This window comes from Gavialis gangeticus, unplaced genomic scaffold, assembly GCF_001723915.1.
Source record: "Gavialis gangeticus isolate Ggan-Ray unplaced genomic scaffold, GavGan_comp1, whole genome shotgun sequence".
NCBI lineage: Eukaryota > Metazoa > Chordata > Crocodylia > Gavialidae > Gavialis > Gavialis gangeticus.
The window spans coordinates 133,864,772-133,883,430 of record NW_017729025.1 but is presented as its reverse complement, the minus strand read 5'-3'; the positions used below and the strand labels follow the sequence as shown (position 1 = coordinate 133,883,430).

Here is an 18,659-nt window from a genome sequence, read left to right as displayed (position 1 = left end):
AACTAAAAATTGCTAGCTCAATAAAAGCAGTGCGCGTGCTTTGTTTAGGGTTGACACTGATCTGAGCAACAAGCTCCTCTGTCGGCCTGCTTGCAAGCAATAAAATAGAGTTAGACCCAGCCAGAAAGTGTGACTCTCTTCTTGAGGTGAATTGGACTAGCCTCCAGGGGACAAAATTAGCAATTTATGCAACACCAGCACTTAGGATAAAACCTTGAGACTTTACATGAAAATGGAAGGAAAATATAAAATTTGAGATGGATACATATTCAAAGGCCAGAATGCGTCAGTTTGCTTCCAGCTGCATGTGCAGTGAACAGGAGTTAAAATCATACAGATTAACCTATGATTCTCATTGTGTTATGTAGCCGAGGTTTCCTATGGATGGTTTCCCCCAGTCACAAGCAGGGAAAACTACAGCAAAGGCCCACAGCTAGGTGTCTATTCCATTAAGAACAGCCCTTACCCCTACAGCCTAGAGGTGAGTACAACTTTTCTATTCCTATTTTAATGTTACTAAGGGGTGTCACCGGCTGTTTTGTATTACTGGACCAGGGGAGGAATCTGGATCAGAAGTTACAGAAATTGCCAGTTTCTTGCATACAACATGCCCTAGAATATCATACATACCTTGTTTTTGAAAGGCAGAAAGAAGAAAACTCTGAAAAAAGTCTTTTCTTCTTAATGGAGTAATGGCTGCATAGAGTAGGTATAGAGCCTAATCTTCAGTTGAATCACCCTCCCTTTCCTGCTTAGTGAAAGCTGAAGCCCTAGTTGCTGCTGAAGACCCATCTTCATCTGTAATTTTGTGGATCTGTAATTTTTAGAAGATCTAAAGTCTCTAAGGCTGTGAAATAAGAAGAGGCAGACCCAGAGCAGCTAGCAGATAGCAAGATTGCCCTAAGAAATGTTAGTTTGATTAGCAGAACATCAACACCATTAAAAAAGGAGAGACCTTGTTAATACCTGTGGAGTGAAAAACAATAAGCCATTAAGTCAACTAATTTCCATCAGCTGCCTGAACAGTAGTGCAACAGCTACTGCACAGTGGTAGAGCAGGAATCAAAGCAGGGTGCTTCTTCCTGGGCAGAAAATCAGCTTCCTTGCTTAATACACATACCCTGCTTAAATACACACACCCAATTTTGGGGGTCTGATTTTTTTTGGGGGGGGTGCATGTCTATCTGAGAGTGATACAAATCACCCACAATAAGCAACAGTATTTACAGAATTTGGTGGCTGGCACCATTTACTTAGACACTGATTTTGAAATCCAGGACTTAAAAGCATCAGGTGCACTTTCAAGAGACACTCCTTCCTTTTAGTACCTCTGCCAACTTTTGTGTCTTTGCACTCATACGTTTCTCATCTTTAAAAGTGGGTCACATCCATCCCTTTCTTAAGAAGAATCCATGCAAGCAGAAAAATCAGAGAAAGTGACTGACTACACATGCAAATATTGTTTAGAAACAGGGTAAATAGATTAAAAATGAAGATATTTTGATCTTGCAGGTACTGTTTATAACAGTAATAGATACCCTAAATTGTGTTTCTGAGAAAAATTGATGGTGCCTCTGTGAGGGAAGAGGTTCTAAAGTTGCTTTGCTGGGGGGATAGAATAAATGGGGTGGAATAAACAAATCCTTCCCCAGAATTATATTTAGTTTGCTGTTGACATCTGTGACAGGACTGGCTGCCAAAGGTGGCTGCAGTGGCCCCTAGAGGACAAACCACTAGCTTTACTCAGTTCCTTGGGTAACCTTCTCACTGTCCCACCTGCCATGTCTTGAAGGAAATTGTATTTTACAGTGGGAGGCTGTTTGCCAGAGTCCCTGAGTGTGCTCAATGAATCCACTTGACCTAGCTTCAACTGTTTGCCAGGCCCCAAGTCCTAATCATGGCGACGGACCCAAAATCTGCTACCCCACTCCACAGTGCCCTGCTGGCACCGGCCCCTACCTAGTTGATGGGGCCCCAATTGCCCTATCTGTGCCCTCAGGCACTAGCTTGCTTTAAGGACATTAATCATGGCTTCCAGGTGCCCCCACAGCCATGCCTATGCCTCGCATTGGGCTCTCTGACTCACTCTCTCTCAACTCAGCCAGCTCGCCAGGCCCTAGCTTAGTGCCAGGAGACACTTGCCAATCTTGACCCTAACCTCCACTGCTTAGTCTTTGGACCTCTCAGCCTTAGCTTGCCTCTGCTCCAGACCTCAGGGTCCCTGACCCTAGGCTAGGCTGTTATTACTTAGTACCCCTCCATGCCCTTTCCCACCTTGCCCCAGACCCCAGTGACTTCTGTCCACCCCCATAGCCATGACCCAGTCCTCCAGTTACTTACAGCAGCCAATACTCAAACCCAGTCCCTCTTGGTTTCCAGCAGATTCCTACCCTTTGTCCGCTAGTGCTTTGCAGTTTATCCAGGTAGCTGTGTTGCCTAGATTCCCCTTGCTAGCAGCCCAAGCTGGCAGAAACTCTATCCTCAGCAGAGAGATCAGGACTAAACTAAGCTCTCTAGCTCAGAAACCAGGATTCTGGGGCCCACCTTGCCTGCTTACTTTTCCACAGCTGTTTCTACCTTAGCTGGCTACCTGAGTGCAGCCCTCTAATGCTGCCTTCCCCTCACAGAAACAGGAGCCTCTGGCTCCCTGTTATAACATCACACTGAAATTTAAATGAGTGTCATATGTCATTTGTGGAAATGGCATGCAAATATACTGTATTACATGCATGATAGAATGGAATTCAAGTTAAAACTTGATTTAACTAATATATTATATATGAAAAGCAGGAGATGAACTTAGAATTCTTTAAACTTTTCTTCCAAAGTGTCTTTATTGCACAAGTTATTATACAATCCATAGCATTTTAGTTTCATCTTCATATCAAACCTTTAAGAAATCTTTGCTGCAATACTACAGAACAAAATCGCAATTTTATGCCACCCAAGAACTATTTACATTAATTCACATTCAAGATCAGATTTCTGAAACCTACTACTTAGTTCAAGTCATCTTGATTTGTATTCTTTTCTAGATTCCAGTCAGCTAAATGTAGTATCTCAGACAGTGAAATATTACTGCTACCAAACTATAAATTTTTAGTGGTAACACAAACTACATCCTTTGCAACATATAGTACATGCATTTTACAAGGCACACATTACATTAAAGAACTTACATCACAGCAGTGTGCATTAAAGTAGCTTAATTAAAAAGCTGTACAGAATATAAAGCTTATATTTTTCCATTTAAAACAAATGTACAGTTTTTGCTAAGTTCGTGGTGTGATTATATGGATCACTACTTTGCAGTTAATACTCAGGCTGCATCATTAAAGTTCTCAGCAGAAACTCACCATGTGCATCAGTTCAGTAGTATTTTTTCTTTTACCATTTGAAAACAAAAAATAGCAGTTTGAAGCTGTAATGATACTAGATACTTGTTTGTGCTCCAATAATATAAAAATACTTACCCCCCCCAAAAAAGTTATCTTAAAGTCCTAAATATGGATGAATACTAAGGTGAAAAGGAAGAGGAGTAAAAGGCTTTATGGCTTGAAATGTGTTGCTAAATATTAGTAGTAAAACCTTAAATATTTATGATTTTCAATATAAAGAGATGTTATACTATGCTTAATGCAGCAAGTGGTCCACATTTTTTCTGAAAAATCCAGAAGGTTTCACTGATAGGCATTAAAGTGAAGAAGGTACAGTTATTATTGATATGCATTCATTTCAAGAAATGTTTCAGAATTACACAATAAGCCCTACTGACTGTAGGGGTGATTTTTACAAGACGTCACTGTTGTTTGTTTGGAGCTTGACACTTGTGCCATAAGTCCAATTTAAATGTGTGTCATATTTTGTACAAGTCCTGCAACTAACAAGATGACAAGCCTCTTTTAAGATTTGTTCCCTACTACTTTTACTAGTTACTCTTCTATAATCAATTTTACAAAATGCTGTGCATGGGTACATGCATCTCTGAAGCGCAGAACCCATTATCAATGCAGAATTTTTTTTTTTTTAGCTTTAAGACATCAGTAAGTTCTAGCAGGTACAGCCAGCACAGTTTAATTTTTATGATGTACAAGAATTTCACTGAATGGAGCAGCTGTGTGTAAACGCATCTGACTCAGACTCAAATCAGACTACATGTTAATTACAAAAAGCCGCCAGTTATATTCATTAACTCATTCTTTACAAAGCCAGTAGTTTTCCAAGGTGTTATTTATGTAAAACAGACTTCAAAATTTATTACTAGTTCACTGACAAATTAGACAACACCGATAATGGTTGATGATTTTGCTACAGAAGTATATTCTTGCTTTCCTAAACATTACTGTTCTTTTCCTGAGTTTTCATAACTGCACATTCCATTAGAAAGAAAAATGAAGCCGTTATCAAAGCAGTAGTTTATCTCCACTACAGAAAGGTATATTGCACTTGCAGAAAGAACAGCACCATTTGTTAGCTTATAATCATACTTTACATGGATAATGATGCGACTGAAAACTCAGAAAAAAGTGGAGAAAACTAAAATATCAACAGTAAACCAAACCCGAGTAACTACTTTCCAGGGGTCTTTTTCAGATGTTTAAGGAAAAAGGAAAAATTGGCTGTTGCCGATTTAAAAAGCTGCTGGAACACTAATTTATCCTTTTGGGACTGCACGTGAAGCTGTTTAAAGTTCTGCAACTAATGAGGCTGTTATAATGAGTAGTGCATAAAATAACTTGCTAAGTTTTACTTTTACTTCAATTCCATTCTTTTACTAGGAAAGAAGGGAAGTGCACAAATAGCTTGCCATAGCTGTTTTTGTACTGTATGAAAATAGAATTAAAAGTTTATACTTAAATTTCAGCTAGTCTAAAGTCAATAAATGGAAATGCTGAAAAAAGCAGCAACAACTGAGCATAAGTGGGCAATGGATAGCCCTCAAATTCAGCAGCGAAGCCTTGTTTTAAGAATAACTGCTTAATCCTAACTAACAATCTCTATTCATGTTAGTTAGTCCATTTAAAATTAGCGGAATTATTTATCAAGATAAGGGCTACAGGGTCAGGCCTTTCTGGGAACAGCATATAATCAGTATGTGGTACTTGGTCACCACAAAATATAGCTGTGCTGTTATGGTTCAACTGGCAAATGATTCTATACCAGAGTTTTTTAAATTATGTAAAAAAAATTAAATGGGCAGACAACCTTTGCTACTGTCACTGATCAAAATAGTTTAGAGCATTTATTAAGAAACTACATAAAACGTTAAGAATGCTCACAGATGTATTGGGTCATGTATCCTGTGTTTTAAAAGAACAGTGTAAATCTACAGCAGCCAAGAAGACTCCTATATTAAACAAAGTGCAGAACAGTGTCAAAGTAAGATGGAAGTGGGAAGTCACACAAAGAAAGCCTCCAAGTGCTTCTACTATTAGTCACTGGTATCAGGGTCTGTGAGGCTGCCCTGCTTCATCTACCATATTAAGTATGTAGCTAGCAACATCATCTTCTGTAGGTGCATCCGACACAACCCAAGAATCGTTTGCCCCAGTCACCTGAAGACGGCAGATAGGACAGTTCCTGTGACGATCGCTCCTGTTTAGGAAGACAGAGAGAAGCCCATGCATAATCCTGAGATGCAAGAGTTTGCTGTCTACCTTGATGCTGTGCTAAGTTAAAATATTATGCATAAAATTCAGGTTATTTATCTCAATTAAAAACTTAAATATTTTTCTCTAGAAAAGTTATAGGCCATACATTTTATCAAAGTTAAGGAAAAAATTATATTACAAGAGATGTCCAAGAGAAGTCTTTACATGCAACTTAAAAAAAAAAGATCCCTTTTATAGTATGTTTATCAAGATAAATGGTCATTCTAATTTGCCTTGGGCTTGTAACATTCAGAGGACTAAGTACTTTTTAATCAGAATGTTGTGACACTTCTGATGTTAAAAGCAGATCAAGAGGTCAGACAGCATTTCTTCATCATCATAAATATTTTTACAATATTTTAGATAAGGACAATATTTTAAGTAAGACCAGGGTAGACAGGACATATCCATTATTTTTGTGAAGTACACTGGAATATTTCTATCCAATTCAGAGTTAAATCACTGTTTTCCTATAAAATAAGCTAATTCTAAACTTATATCTAATTGTGTGTTTTTTTCCTGTCATTTCCACCATTAAGTGATTTCTCTAATTGGTATTTTTCCAGATCAAGTTCATAGGAGTTCTGAAGTGATTCTTCATTATTCTGCTGCAATCCTAGTCTTTCCTTAAGCTTCTTATCCATCGCATGTATATTGCTAAGACATCTTTAAACACTAAAGCACATTGGTAATGAAGGACTCTTCACTGTTAAAGCCAACACATTGGATGCTTGATTCAGAATTTAAACAAACTAGTTCTTTTGTGAAAGCATTTTACCATTTATCAATGCATTTCTGACAGAAGCTGTGAGCACATGGTAGGATAAGGTCAGCACGTCCATCCATACAGATGCAACATTCTTCTTCATCAGTCAGCTGTTTAACCCTGTATTACAGGAAACAGTTTTATTAGAACAGAGTTGGAAATTCATGCTCTGACTATTATTTAAATAATTCATTTTGTGCACATGTAGGTAAGAGATATTTATTGACATTTTATTCTCATATCCATTAAGTTCATAGCCTCTGTTCGTATCACTATCTACGGTAAGTATCTTTAGTTTAGTGTAAAGTGGTAAAATCAGTCTCAGCTACTGTGGCTCCTCTCAGTCAGCAGTTATGGCCTAAGGTCAATGTGTGCAGCAACAGCAGAAACAGCACAAAGGAACTAGGTCTTCAGTAAAATTACGCGATACAAAAATCATTGCACAGTTTATTTTTAATATCAGCGAAATATGTAAAAGTTCTTATTCTGAACAGTTATATATTGTATCTTTGGACCAAGAAATTATTTGACTTTTTTAGAAGGACTGTCTGCAAGTTGTGACTGTCTAGCAAAAATGAAGGACCATGGAACTCAACAACTTTTTTGTTAGCTGTCCTGGTATTAATTCTGAATTAGAATAGCTCCCCACTAATGTAAAGGTTAATAGTTTAAGTGTTTTTGTTCTGGTCTTTACTTCTTTGGAGCCAGGCACATGTGGGGTTTTCCCCTCTTCATTTCTGATGTCTTATTTTAAGATGCTGATGAGAGACTAAAGAAAGCATGCTAGAACATGAGAGTTTCACAGAGAAGTATTCTTTACAAGAGTAGCTGGTGATTAGAATACACTGCTCGGTTGATTACAGGACTGCATTGCTAATAAGGAATAGTATCTAATTACTTTCCCGTGATCCCATTTCAGAGTATGAAAGATATGCTAGGTGCATACAAGTTAGTACATCTGTGTACAGTGCAATTTTCAAGAAACAGATTTAGAGCATCATAAGACCAAATGCTTAAAAAAATATATATGCAAGCAATTCTTAGGTAGTGAGGAAGCAGAATAAAGATTACATACAGAAAGCAGTCTGGAAATGTACAAGTAAAGATACAAATAGAATTAAATATTTGGGTGACAAACTAAGGAAATACTTGTGTTTCTCTAGTATTTGATATAAAATTTGTGGATGCTGTGAATAGGAAAGTAGATGTTCTAGAGAAGCACAATACTGGTTGACTGGTACAGGTTCAAGGTTAGAGGAAAAAAAAAGAAGTGAATAGATAACATTTACTACTTTTGTGCAGTAAGCCATTTGAAGGGAAGCAGTTTACGTAAGTGTGGAGACTTCACACACAAAAAAAAACCAGTCGATTTCCTTTGCATACAAACACTTGAAAGTGCTTCTTTGCTTGTTTTCCAGTGTCATTAAAGGACATGAAAAAAATTAGAATATGCACTGGACTATGCCAGCTCAGTGGGCTCAGGCTTATTAGAAATAGCATTCCAAAATCTCTACTTCAGTTGACTGTTACATTCCTACAGGAAACCCCTTTATAGAATCACAACGTTGGAAGCAACCTCAAATGTCATATGGTCCACCCCACCATATGAATCCAGGCATGATATTTCTAAACTATCTTTGTCAAAGGCTTATCCAGCCTCCTCTTGAAAATCTATGGTGGAAGAGAATCTACAATTTCCCTGGGCAGTCTATTCCATTACTTTATTGTTATAACAGCAGGGAAGTTTCCTGAGATCTAAGCAAAGTCTGCTTTGCTGCAGTTGTAAGCCATTGCTTCATGTACTGCAAAAGAACACTTGCTTTCCTTCTCATTTATGGCAGCATTTCAAGTAGTTTGTGAAGACTGTTTTCATGTCCCCCATCACCACTTGAATCTCCTTTTCACCTAGCTCTCTCATCCTCTCCTCCCATGGCTTTCCTTCCAACCCCTTTATCATTTTTGTTGCTTGCTTCTGAATTCTGTCCAACATCTCCACATACTTCCTAGAAGGTGAAGCCTAGAATTGTACACCTCCGAATTAAACAAAGCAAGGCACTTAAATGGAAGGGATGTTGGCCTTTCCTATCCTCTCAAGGCTAAAATTGGAAGATAAGACAAATTGTAAAATGCCATACCTTTATTGCTTAGTGTAATAATTAAGCAGTATAGTAACATTCCAAAAAGCATCTTACACTATAAATGCATTTACATATGTCTCTTTGTCTTAAAAGTGTGAATAGAAAGTAGGGAAAAGCCACCTCTCTCAAACATGCCCAATATATTTTTGAACAGTGTTATTAGCATTTCAGTCAGTCATTCCAGCCGGAAGTTAAGGACTGATGGTTCCCATGGAAGATACAGATGAAATTAAAATCACAGCGTGCTTTGCAAGGAAACTGTATCCAGCCCAGTTTAATTTGCCCTTCCTTGTGAAAGAGGGGCTGTGGAGAGTTTCTTTGCAAAAGGGTTTTAAAAGGTCTTACACAAAAGTTCTAATCCCTCCATTTTCAAATTTTAATCTTTTTATGCTCTAGTATATCACAGTAAAAACCTCAGTAGCAGGATTTTTAAAGTATTTAAGTGACTTAAGGACAGACTTTTCAAGGAACTTGTGGCTCCTGTTTTTGACAGGCTCTTGAAAAAATCTGGCTAACCATCTTCATTTGTCAGCATTACTAGAAGTCCAATTACAAATGCTCAATAAAATCTATGAAAATGATGTACAATACACAAAATGCTTTAATTACCCCCCACTATTCATAAAAAGACAGTAGGACAAATATATACTATGCAACAATTACTATTACCAGTTTCAAAAATATTCCGTCAATATAAGCCTTTTTCTTCTATTTAAGATTCTGAAATAGTCAATAATCTCAAAATGGAAGAAGCTAAGTATGACCATTGTAAACGAGCTGGAATTAGAATTTTTTTCCCCACATTTTTTAAAATACAGCCAAATATTACCTGCAGTTACACCTATGCAACTCCTGACATAAGTGGCATGGGCCAATCTGCAATCTTCTGTTGCTAAACATTACTCTTTTAAAACATGCTGCCATATATAATGAAGCCTTCTAGGCATGGTTTTACATTACAAAATAAATGAATAATTAATTTTCACCACTAATATTTTGTATATCCATGTTAGAAGCCACTGGAGACTCTCTCCTACAAAACACATTATCCAAGAGACTGAAGAGAACACTAGATTAACAAGATAATATTCCAGAAGCTTTGTATTTGGTAGCCAGAAAGAATCAATGGGCAGAAGATATCAGGTTACAAGAGTCCCACAGAATGTGAAGAAGTATCTCCAAATGTAAAGTGTGCAAACTGCACTAAGGGAGCCATATAAAAACTTTGACAGTTCAAATAAAGAGAGACAAAACCAAAATATTGTTCTACTAATAAATCAAAAGAACTGGGTTTACCAGGTCCCTGGTGTGCCTACATAGGTGCAAACCCTAGTATCAATAGGCAAAAAGATGCTATGTACTGGTGAAACTCAAATAAAGTTCAGCTTCACTAGTACAAGCAGAACTGCTTCCCATCCATGTTAGGTTTTTATCAGTGTAGCGATATCAGTAAGACATTCCCAAAGCAGACAAAGCTTTAATATCTCATTTCACTGTTAAAGAGAAGCCTGAAAATACTGGAGATTTTGGGAATAATCAGAGCAGAGTTTACATATACAGTAAAAGTTGTGTTATCCAGCATCCATGGGGAATAGGGAGGGCCGGTTAATCAAATATGCCAGTTATCTGAGAGGTGTCTTTACCTGTTTGGGCCTCTGCCCCTTCCACTGCATCCAGTGCGCCAGGGATTTCACTCCCTGGAGTCAGTGTGCTGGGGGACAGGCAGGGGGCCCCTGCATGGGCTGCTTGGACCATGGCCCAGGGCAAAAGTCAACAAAGTGGTACTCGGCAAAACTGAAGTGCCACAGTGGGATTTCTGGTTTCACTTTTGCTGCATCGATCTGCATGCCGGTTAATGGAGCATTCTGGATGGTAAAGTGCCAGATAACACAGTTTTTATTGTAGCTCCAAGTTCTAAACTGAGTCACATTTGCAAAAACACCCTTTGTAAGGCAGTTTATTGACACCACACCATAATATGAACAAACATCTTTGTCAGAGAGTCAGCTTGCCAACTTAGCTGGTTTTCTGACTTATGATGGCCACCGTGGCTGGACTGCACCGTACACAGCACCCACCCCAGCAGCTCCAGGACTGTGCTGTGTGCAGTGCCTGCTCCAGCCAGTCTGAGACCACACTGCAGGTGGCACGTGTGTGTGCCAAGTGCAATGTGGGCCCCAGATCAGCTGCAGCATGTACTCTGTGTAGTGCAGATCTTAGGGTGGGCATTGCATGCAGCTGAACACTACTATATTCAACTAAAATTTGCCATTTTATCCATCTTGAGCTAGCAGGTTCTGTCGGTTTTGACCACAGTTTTTTGCTTCTCCCATGATTAAAAACAGGATTCACCATGGACGAGCAAGTTTGTACTTTTCCCCCACTTTTACAGGGTAAAATTAAGGTTACAGCTGGTAGATCTCTAGTGACAACAGTTGGAACTGTCACACGCCAAAGTGTAAGAGAAGAGGAAAAGAAAGTTTAAGCGGAAAAATAACATTAAACCTGTTTAAACAAACACTACCAAAACAAGCGTTGTAGCTACAAGTGATTTCATTTCCTTCCATTTTCCTCATTCAGAGGATAAACAAATAAGGTGCACATTAGAAGAGATTACTAACAAGACTGTTCCAGAGCTAGTGCGATGACACCAACAGTAACAACTAGGTTGACTGCAGGTTTACAAGTACCAGCAAACCATCTACTCTATACTCCACTTGAAGTTTGTCTGCCAAAGACAGAAAGTTCATTCTAAGTATATTTATTGGAAGTCAGCTGTTAAGATTTAAACACAAATATATATATCTTCCAAAATTAGGTAATATATTGATACCTTCCCATCCATAAACTGGCCTGACAAGATGACACAGATGTCAAATTCTCAGCAGTTCCTCCAGAGGCACTGCTCTGCGCAAGAACTCCTGCTGCTTGACTGGTGATGTCTTTATAAAGCTGAATGAACTGATACAGGTTCATGATTCTTGAAGCTTCTAGGATGCCACTTGTCTTGTTTATCTAAGATACAAAAATATTTACAGAAAAAGTTTATACAATTAAAACAACAGTTACCTACTGTGAATTCTCAACTCTTCATTGTAAACATTACTTTATGGGAGGAAGTTTGCTACTTTCCTTAGGTCTCTAGCATTATCATGGGCACTAAGTCAATATCTAGTTAAACTATAATATCCCTAAACAGAGTTCCAGGTAAAGATCATAATCACTTACAATGGAAAATACAAGCTTAACTGTAATAAGACATACAAGACCATTATCATGGTATTTGACACCATTAAGCTATAAGTAGGATGTATATCCAGAAACTTGATTATGCTGTTCCAGGTTCCAAGCCTCACCATTTTAAGAGCATAAATTAGACTGCAATGATGGCTGCCTTCATGAAAGTCATAGATTTTCTTTGAAGTAGAAATATTACATAAAGAGTAAGAAAAAAATAGCTATATTAAGAATCATTGGCTCCAAGTATAATAGGTTAGTGATCTATGCTTGGTTTGAACTCTAAAATATTTAAGAGCTTTAGAAAAATTCTGGCTGATGGGCATGGACAAATTAAGAAAGGAATAGAACCATGCGTTTAATAATTACACATGCAGCAAGTTCCTGATCATAAACCATACAACTTTAACCAGTAATACTGAGATTGTGCACAATAGCTAGAGACTTAAATCATGGCAGAAGTTCATGATGCAGTGGCACTTTTAATCTCACTCTTTTTGCCATGCGCTCTCCTCTCCCCTTCCCCCCACCCCCCTTCTGCCAAGTGGCAGAGAGGTAAAAACTGTGGCATTAATGGCCTCTTACCTCTCAAAAGGGGGAGGAGATGCAGCAAAAAGAGCGAGATTAAAGGTACTGCTGCACCACAGACTTCTGTTGCGATTTAAGTAGCTCCCTAACAATAGCTTCTGGATGAACTATAGCACTTGTTCTGATTTGAGGGATTTTTTTCTGTTAAGGTATCTCCTGTTTGAATTTGTCTAGTTTCATCAGCTAGTAATTTGTTTGCTAGATTAAAGAGCCCTCTGATGTCAAGAGTCTCACAGGCAAACTATGATCAAATATCAAAATTCTCTTTCATAAATTAAATAGATGGATCTTTAAATTATAGAAAAAAAATTAGAGACCTACATCATTATTCTACCTCTTTTCTAAATCCTGTTCTCTTTGAATCTTACTCTCCATTCCCCAAAAATTCCTTTTGAAATTGTCACAGAAATTGGATACTACTGCAGAAAAGTCTCATTAATGCTACGTAGAGAAACAACACTATTTTCCCCATGTTTGTACTTCTGGATCACCTTAGCGCTCTCAACTCCACCACCACATTTGAAGTTCAAGTTCAGCTGATTATCCAGTGACCTTCATACACTTTTGAGTAACTACTCTCCCCCCATTCCCTCCATCTTGAAGTTTAATTTTTATTCTTTGCTCCTAGACCTAAAACCTTGCATTTTACCACATAAAAAGTACGCTTGCTTGTGCACACCTTACCAAGTGATCAAGATTGCTCTGCGTAACTGATCAGTCACTATTACCACTATCAATCACTTTACCAACTCTGCCATCATCATGTAGCTTTAAGAGCAGTTATTTTTCTCTTATTGTTGGTATTGGGGCCAAGAACAGATCTCTGCAGGAACTCACTAGAACCATCCCCATTCAGTCATGGTTCCTCATTAACAATGAGAACAGTTAGCCTATTTGATCTGCTACACTGATTTTATATGCTGTGCTTTATTTTTAGTTGTTCACCGTCACATTCTGGTTTTGTCAGCTGACTGCTATTGTAACACAAACCAACATGCTGAAGTTACACTCTATGTGCTCTTCTGTGAAGAACCGCCATTTAAACAAGCATGTTTATTATACGTTACAGGATAAAGTGGTCCTATAGTAAGTATATTAGGCTAACGTCCTGCACATTTGTTAGTTCGTGTATCAGTTGTACCCCCAAACAATGCCAACCAAATATTTATTGTGCCCTCATAATTTAGCTGAAGCTTAACAATAAGGCCCCCATTATTGAGGCTGATCTAAATGGGTGAACTGATGTAACCACTTGGGGAACCATTAAGAGTGATTTTCCTGCATGCTGCAGCTCACAGTTAGGCCTAAATTAATAATGCTAAAAGGCCAAAACTTTAAAGTGAGGCTTCTTTTAGTTTTGTATTAAATACAGATAAATTATCTTATCACTTAGATACTGAATGTCAAATCAAATCCTGCACAGACCCTTTATTGGACTGCCACCTCTGCCCAACTACTCAGTTTCAAACTTGGGTTCTTACCTGTTCTCAAGACTGCCATGAATTGGCTAGTGAACACTGCAAGGGAAGGCATTATTCCTTTAGGGCTGGCCGTTAAAATATTTCTGTTGATGCCTCAGTTTTTAGAAAAGACCAAAATTTAGGCCTAATTTAACAATATACTTTAAACCCTTTATATTAAAATGAAAACTGAATGGTGACTGACCAAAAACATTCTTAGTTCAGTTAGCTTCATGTTAAATGCTAAGCTAAAAGGGTTGATAATCTTACTTTAGTACAGACTATCCGAACTGCCACCTTCCACAAAGCAGAGGAATCAGAACCTGGCTGCACCTCAAATAATAGATGTTTGTCTTGTCCAGAAGCCAACTTTGCCGTTCTGAAACAGAGGAGCATTGATCTGACTTTATGCAATAGATATACACTGCAGCAGAGCCACTCTTCCCATTGCAATTCATTTACCTATTTAATTTTAACCATTTTCATGAAGGACAGTTTCACCTTAATGGAAAGATTAAATGGGTTTTAGATTAGTGGCTTTACATGACTTCAGCTTAAATATACAGGTAATTTCTATTCCAGTCATTTGTTCATTTTGCAGGAATCGCATGCAAGTCCTTCATAATCACACCTACTCTCTGCCCCTTGATCAAACCCAGTACAAATATTTAGGAAAGTTTGTACTTTATTTTTGAATATATTCCATTGTTTATTACAGGGCTAAATGTTTTAGTTCGACCCAATAAATTATTTCCTCACCATTTATGAAACACAGCTTGAAAGGATCAAGATACTACTGGGTAAGATTTTTAAAATAACTGCTTTATTTAATTCGGAGGTGTACAATTCTGGGCTTCACCTTTTAGAAAGTATGTGGAGATGCTGGACAGAATTCAGAAGCAAGCAACAAAAATTAACTATTAAAGGTAAAGTGGAAAAATTCCTTTAGGAATTGCACAGCTTCTAAAGGGACAGTCCATTTTGTGGATCTATACTACTACTATTTCCTTTTTTATAGAAATAATTTTATAGTCTAATTTGTATGTATTTGTATTTGTCCTGTGTAGTGGTATGTTTTTATAGGTGACTGCTACACGTGGACTTAGGATACTGATAACTGCTGCTTTTAAGATATACATTGAATTTCAGACTTCCCTTCCATTTTACTTTAGACCTCAAATGTACTTTCAGTTATTTGGCACTGAAATGTGGCTGAAGTTCAAGTTTGTAACTGTAGAAGAAACTCAAGAAAAGTAGTTGGCTGATCTGGTTTTAAAAGGTGGGGGTGGGATTGACTGTTTATACCACAGAGACAAGATTCAAACAATCTTTTCCTTTGACTCTGCGTACTGTTATGATATTTATGGCTGTTTTGGAAGGAAAAAAGGTAGACTTATAAATCAGGACAATATACTGCATAAATAAAAATGAAACAGCAATAGAATGCCTTCCAATTTTAAACTATACTTGCAAAAAGATAGGGATTTTTACTTCTAGTGGCTCCTGTTACTTTGAGAAAGTGCAGCAGGTTGCCCTACTTTATATGCAGGCAGCTGAACAAAAGCCAGCTGTAACAAGCTTACTGTGTGGGGCAGATTCCTAGGCAGCCTGAGAGTAAAGGCTGCTTCAGCTTGACCCAACTGCTTGCAGGGAGGGGCAGGCTGACCATTAGGCACAAGGGGAAACCCCTGTGCTTGGTTAGGGAGTCATCTATGGCCAGAAGGGGCAGTGTTCCAGGGCACTGAGCCCAGCACCTGAAGGGAATGGATCTCTTGAAAGAGAGAGGTTGCAGGAGATAGCTTTGGTGGGCACCAAAGTCATCCAGGAAAGCTAAGAGGTGAGAGTTTGAAGGGAAGTATGGCTTGTATGACCCTGAGTGAAGGTGACTTTTAGTTTGGAAGCAGGTTCTTATGTTTATGTTGCAGTTAAATTAGATACTGGAGGACAAGGTTGTGGTTAGAGTATGGAGGCCACAGGGACACCAGAGACACCCTGCATACAGCCCTGTAGGGACGCAGGAGGCCGAGCGATATACAAGCTCCCCCAGGGGGCTGAAGCGCCAGAAAAGGTTGAAACCAGGTACAGGGGCCCAGAAACCAAGGTTCATGGAAATGGCCCTAGGCTGAGAGGGCACAGGCAGAGATAATGGGATGAAGCCCCAACACAGGTTTGAGACCTGAGGGGGCCAAGTGTTGTGGCAGGGCTATGGGCCCCTCCAAAATGATCAAATACCACCTGCAAGGCATGGGCATGGCTATAGAGAGGTTGGAGGCCACACGAGAGGGTCTGAGGCTCACTTTGGGACTCGGACAGCGGCCCAAAGTATTAGTAGTAGTATGGTAGGCAAGGTTAAATGGTAGAATACTCCAAGGAGCTGTGATAGGCGTGCAAACATTATTCACACAAATCAACTCAGGGATTTCACATAGGGAACCTACAGTGTTAAAAACATTCTGACCTGCTGCGGTCTGAGTTCTCTGCAACAGAAGAATTGCTCTAGTATTTTTCTGTAATCAAAAAACAAGTGAAAACTAAGAGCTGAAATTTTCTGAGGAGAGCCTTAAGCATAAGAAGGTTGAGAACCACTGCACTACACAGGCTTGAAAAATAGAAGAACACACCTGAAGGCCAGATGGTAGAGTATACATTGGCCAGCCCAAGACATTATACTGTTTGTACAATTTTTAAAAGGACAGGAGACAAAGTCTTACACATCATTAAGTTCAGCTACTCTTCCCAGAAACTCTTCATACGTCAGGAAACCACTTTCACGAACCAGAGCTGCATGTTTTGCTACTTTTTCTGGTATCTTGTTAATAACAGTTTGTGTCTGATTTGAGAAGTGCTGACCCATGATGAAATTCCTCAGCTCAGTGTCCAGGAAGAAAGGGGATCGTATTCATTTGTGCAGTTTCTCCTAAATACATTAAAGAAAAGACGACACAATATAAGATAGCAAGTCTCCACAGTGATTTCTCCCAGCTTTCCTTAAGTACAGCAGACTACCTAATTTCTTAGTAGTTTAGAAAAGCACTTATTATTTATTATAGTGTTGTCTTCAGGTAATAGTTAAAATCTGCAATAGCATAATACAGAAACAAAGCACAGCGCTTATGGGAGGGTCAGTTTCAAACTAACAACTTTTAAGGTGTATTTTCTTGCTGGTAAGTTAACATATATTTACTATTCTATACAAGCATCCCACTATGTGTCAACAAAGTGGTAAGCAGCCTTAAACCAAGCCAAGTGTTGAGAACCACTCAGACTGAAACAAAGGAGGTCACGAGGACAGACTATCACAGGTTCTCTCTACATTCCCCCATCACCCTTAGTAGTGCAAGGTCCTGATTTCCAGCTTCTGATCCTAATAAAAACAAACCTTCCTCTGTTTTGGTGTGGGGTTTTATTCTATTTGATTTCAAGTTATGTAGAAGTCCTCATTTCCCCCTCACCTCCTCCAAAACAAAATAGTAAAAAGGGAACCCTATCAAATCTACAGGGTTTGGGGCTATATTCCTACAATCAGAGTCAGTAGTGCAAATTTATGTGGCTTTAAAGAGGCTCTACAGACAAAGAAGTCCATGGTAACAGATCAAGTTGCAAGGTGGACACTAAGTCGCATGCAGTTTGGGAGTAGGCACATTATATAAGCTACAACACAGGATAAGGCCTTGATCCTGCAAGTATTTGAATATGCATCAACATCTTTGAGCACTACACCTAGATGTAGACATAGATATCTTCAGTTTTATATGAATTCTGACAGACAACATGCAGACCAAACGCATGAAAAGCACACTTGCACCCCAATGCTTTAACAAACACCCAAGCCTCATGTTGCATATGTCAAGAACGCCTTCTTTAATTTAAACTTGTCAGAACTGGGGCAGTTTCTATTCTCACATACACAGGAGCTCCCAATGAAGTGCCTTGCCTCCTTCCAACTTAGGCACCTGAGCCTGGACTTCCCACTCTGGCTGGTAAATGTTGTTCAAATAATCGCTGTCATCATTGTTATTACTTTTTAATTTTATAAATATATGGGTATTGATGGCCTTGATAACAATGATGACAGTAATATAAACAACAATACTGATATAAGCATTATTAGTTATTTATACAGCGACACCATTGGCAACAGGAATCATCCCACAGCCTTTCCCTACCACAACCTGCACTCCTTTCATCTCCCCGTCCCAGCATTTCCTTGCTGACTCGTGCCTTCAGCTCGACACCCTAAGCTTCCTGGGGCAGCCAAACCCCGGTGTCATGGGGGTTTCTGGCAGAAACACCGCCCAACGCTCATGGGTGCAACGTTGGCAAGGAACCCCGCCCCCCCCCGCTGGGGGCTCTTGAGGCACCTCCGGAAGCAGGAGCGCTGGAGCCACCTCGAAAACTAGCTGAAGGAAACTCTTTCAAGCCCCACGTCCGGGACACGGCGCTGCAGCAGCCGACAGTGACGCCAGACTCCATAAAAGGGCAGGGGCCAGTCCCTGGGGGAAGGGGGTGCGGGAGTCAGGGGCACGGCCACTGGGGGAAAGCCCTGCTGGGACCGAGGCCCCTCTCTCTGCCCTGGGGTGCAGGAGACGGGGCAGGACGGAACCCATGGGCTAGTGCTGGGATGAGGCAGGAGGTGAGCACCCCTAGGAGGGGCCTCGAAGGCAGGTCGCACGGGCCTTCCACCACCCCCATCCTTGCACAATGGGTCCGTCCACCCTCCCGCTTGCAAGCGACGTCCGCTAGAACCCCGCGCGCAGCTACGTCACCCCCTGCAGCGAGCCGCGCCGAGCACCAGGCCCCTCCCCCGGAGCCGCGCCCC

At 39.6% G+C, this 18,659-nt stretch overlaps 1 protein-coding gene across 1 annotated transcript in view; it reads right to left on the bottom strand.

Moving 5' to 3' along the window:
- Positions 1 to 2,809: 2,809 nt before the first annotated feature.
- Positions 2,810 to 18,659, bottom strand: part of RNF141 (ring finger protein 141) — a 16,280-nt gene continuing 430 nt past the window's right edge. Inside the window, exons 2-6 of the mRNA XM_019519588.1 lie at positions 16,552 to 16,757; positions 14,111 to 14,219; positions 11,389 to 11,570; positions 6,430 to 6,537; positions 2,810 to 5,595 (exon numbers count right to left, since the gene is read on the bottom strand). Coding sequence (XP_019375133.1) covers positions 5,445 to 5,595; positions 6,430 to 6,537; positions 11,389 to 11,570; positions 14,111 to 14,219; positions 16,552 to 16,694 — 693 coding nt within the window. The 5' untranslated portion in view covers positions 16,695 to 16,757 and the 3' untranslated portion in view covers positions 2,810 to 5,444. The remainder of the gene's footprint in view (positions 5,596 to 6,429; positions 6,538 to 11,388; positions 11,571 to 14,110; positions 14,220 to 16,551; positions 16,758 to 18,659) is intronic.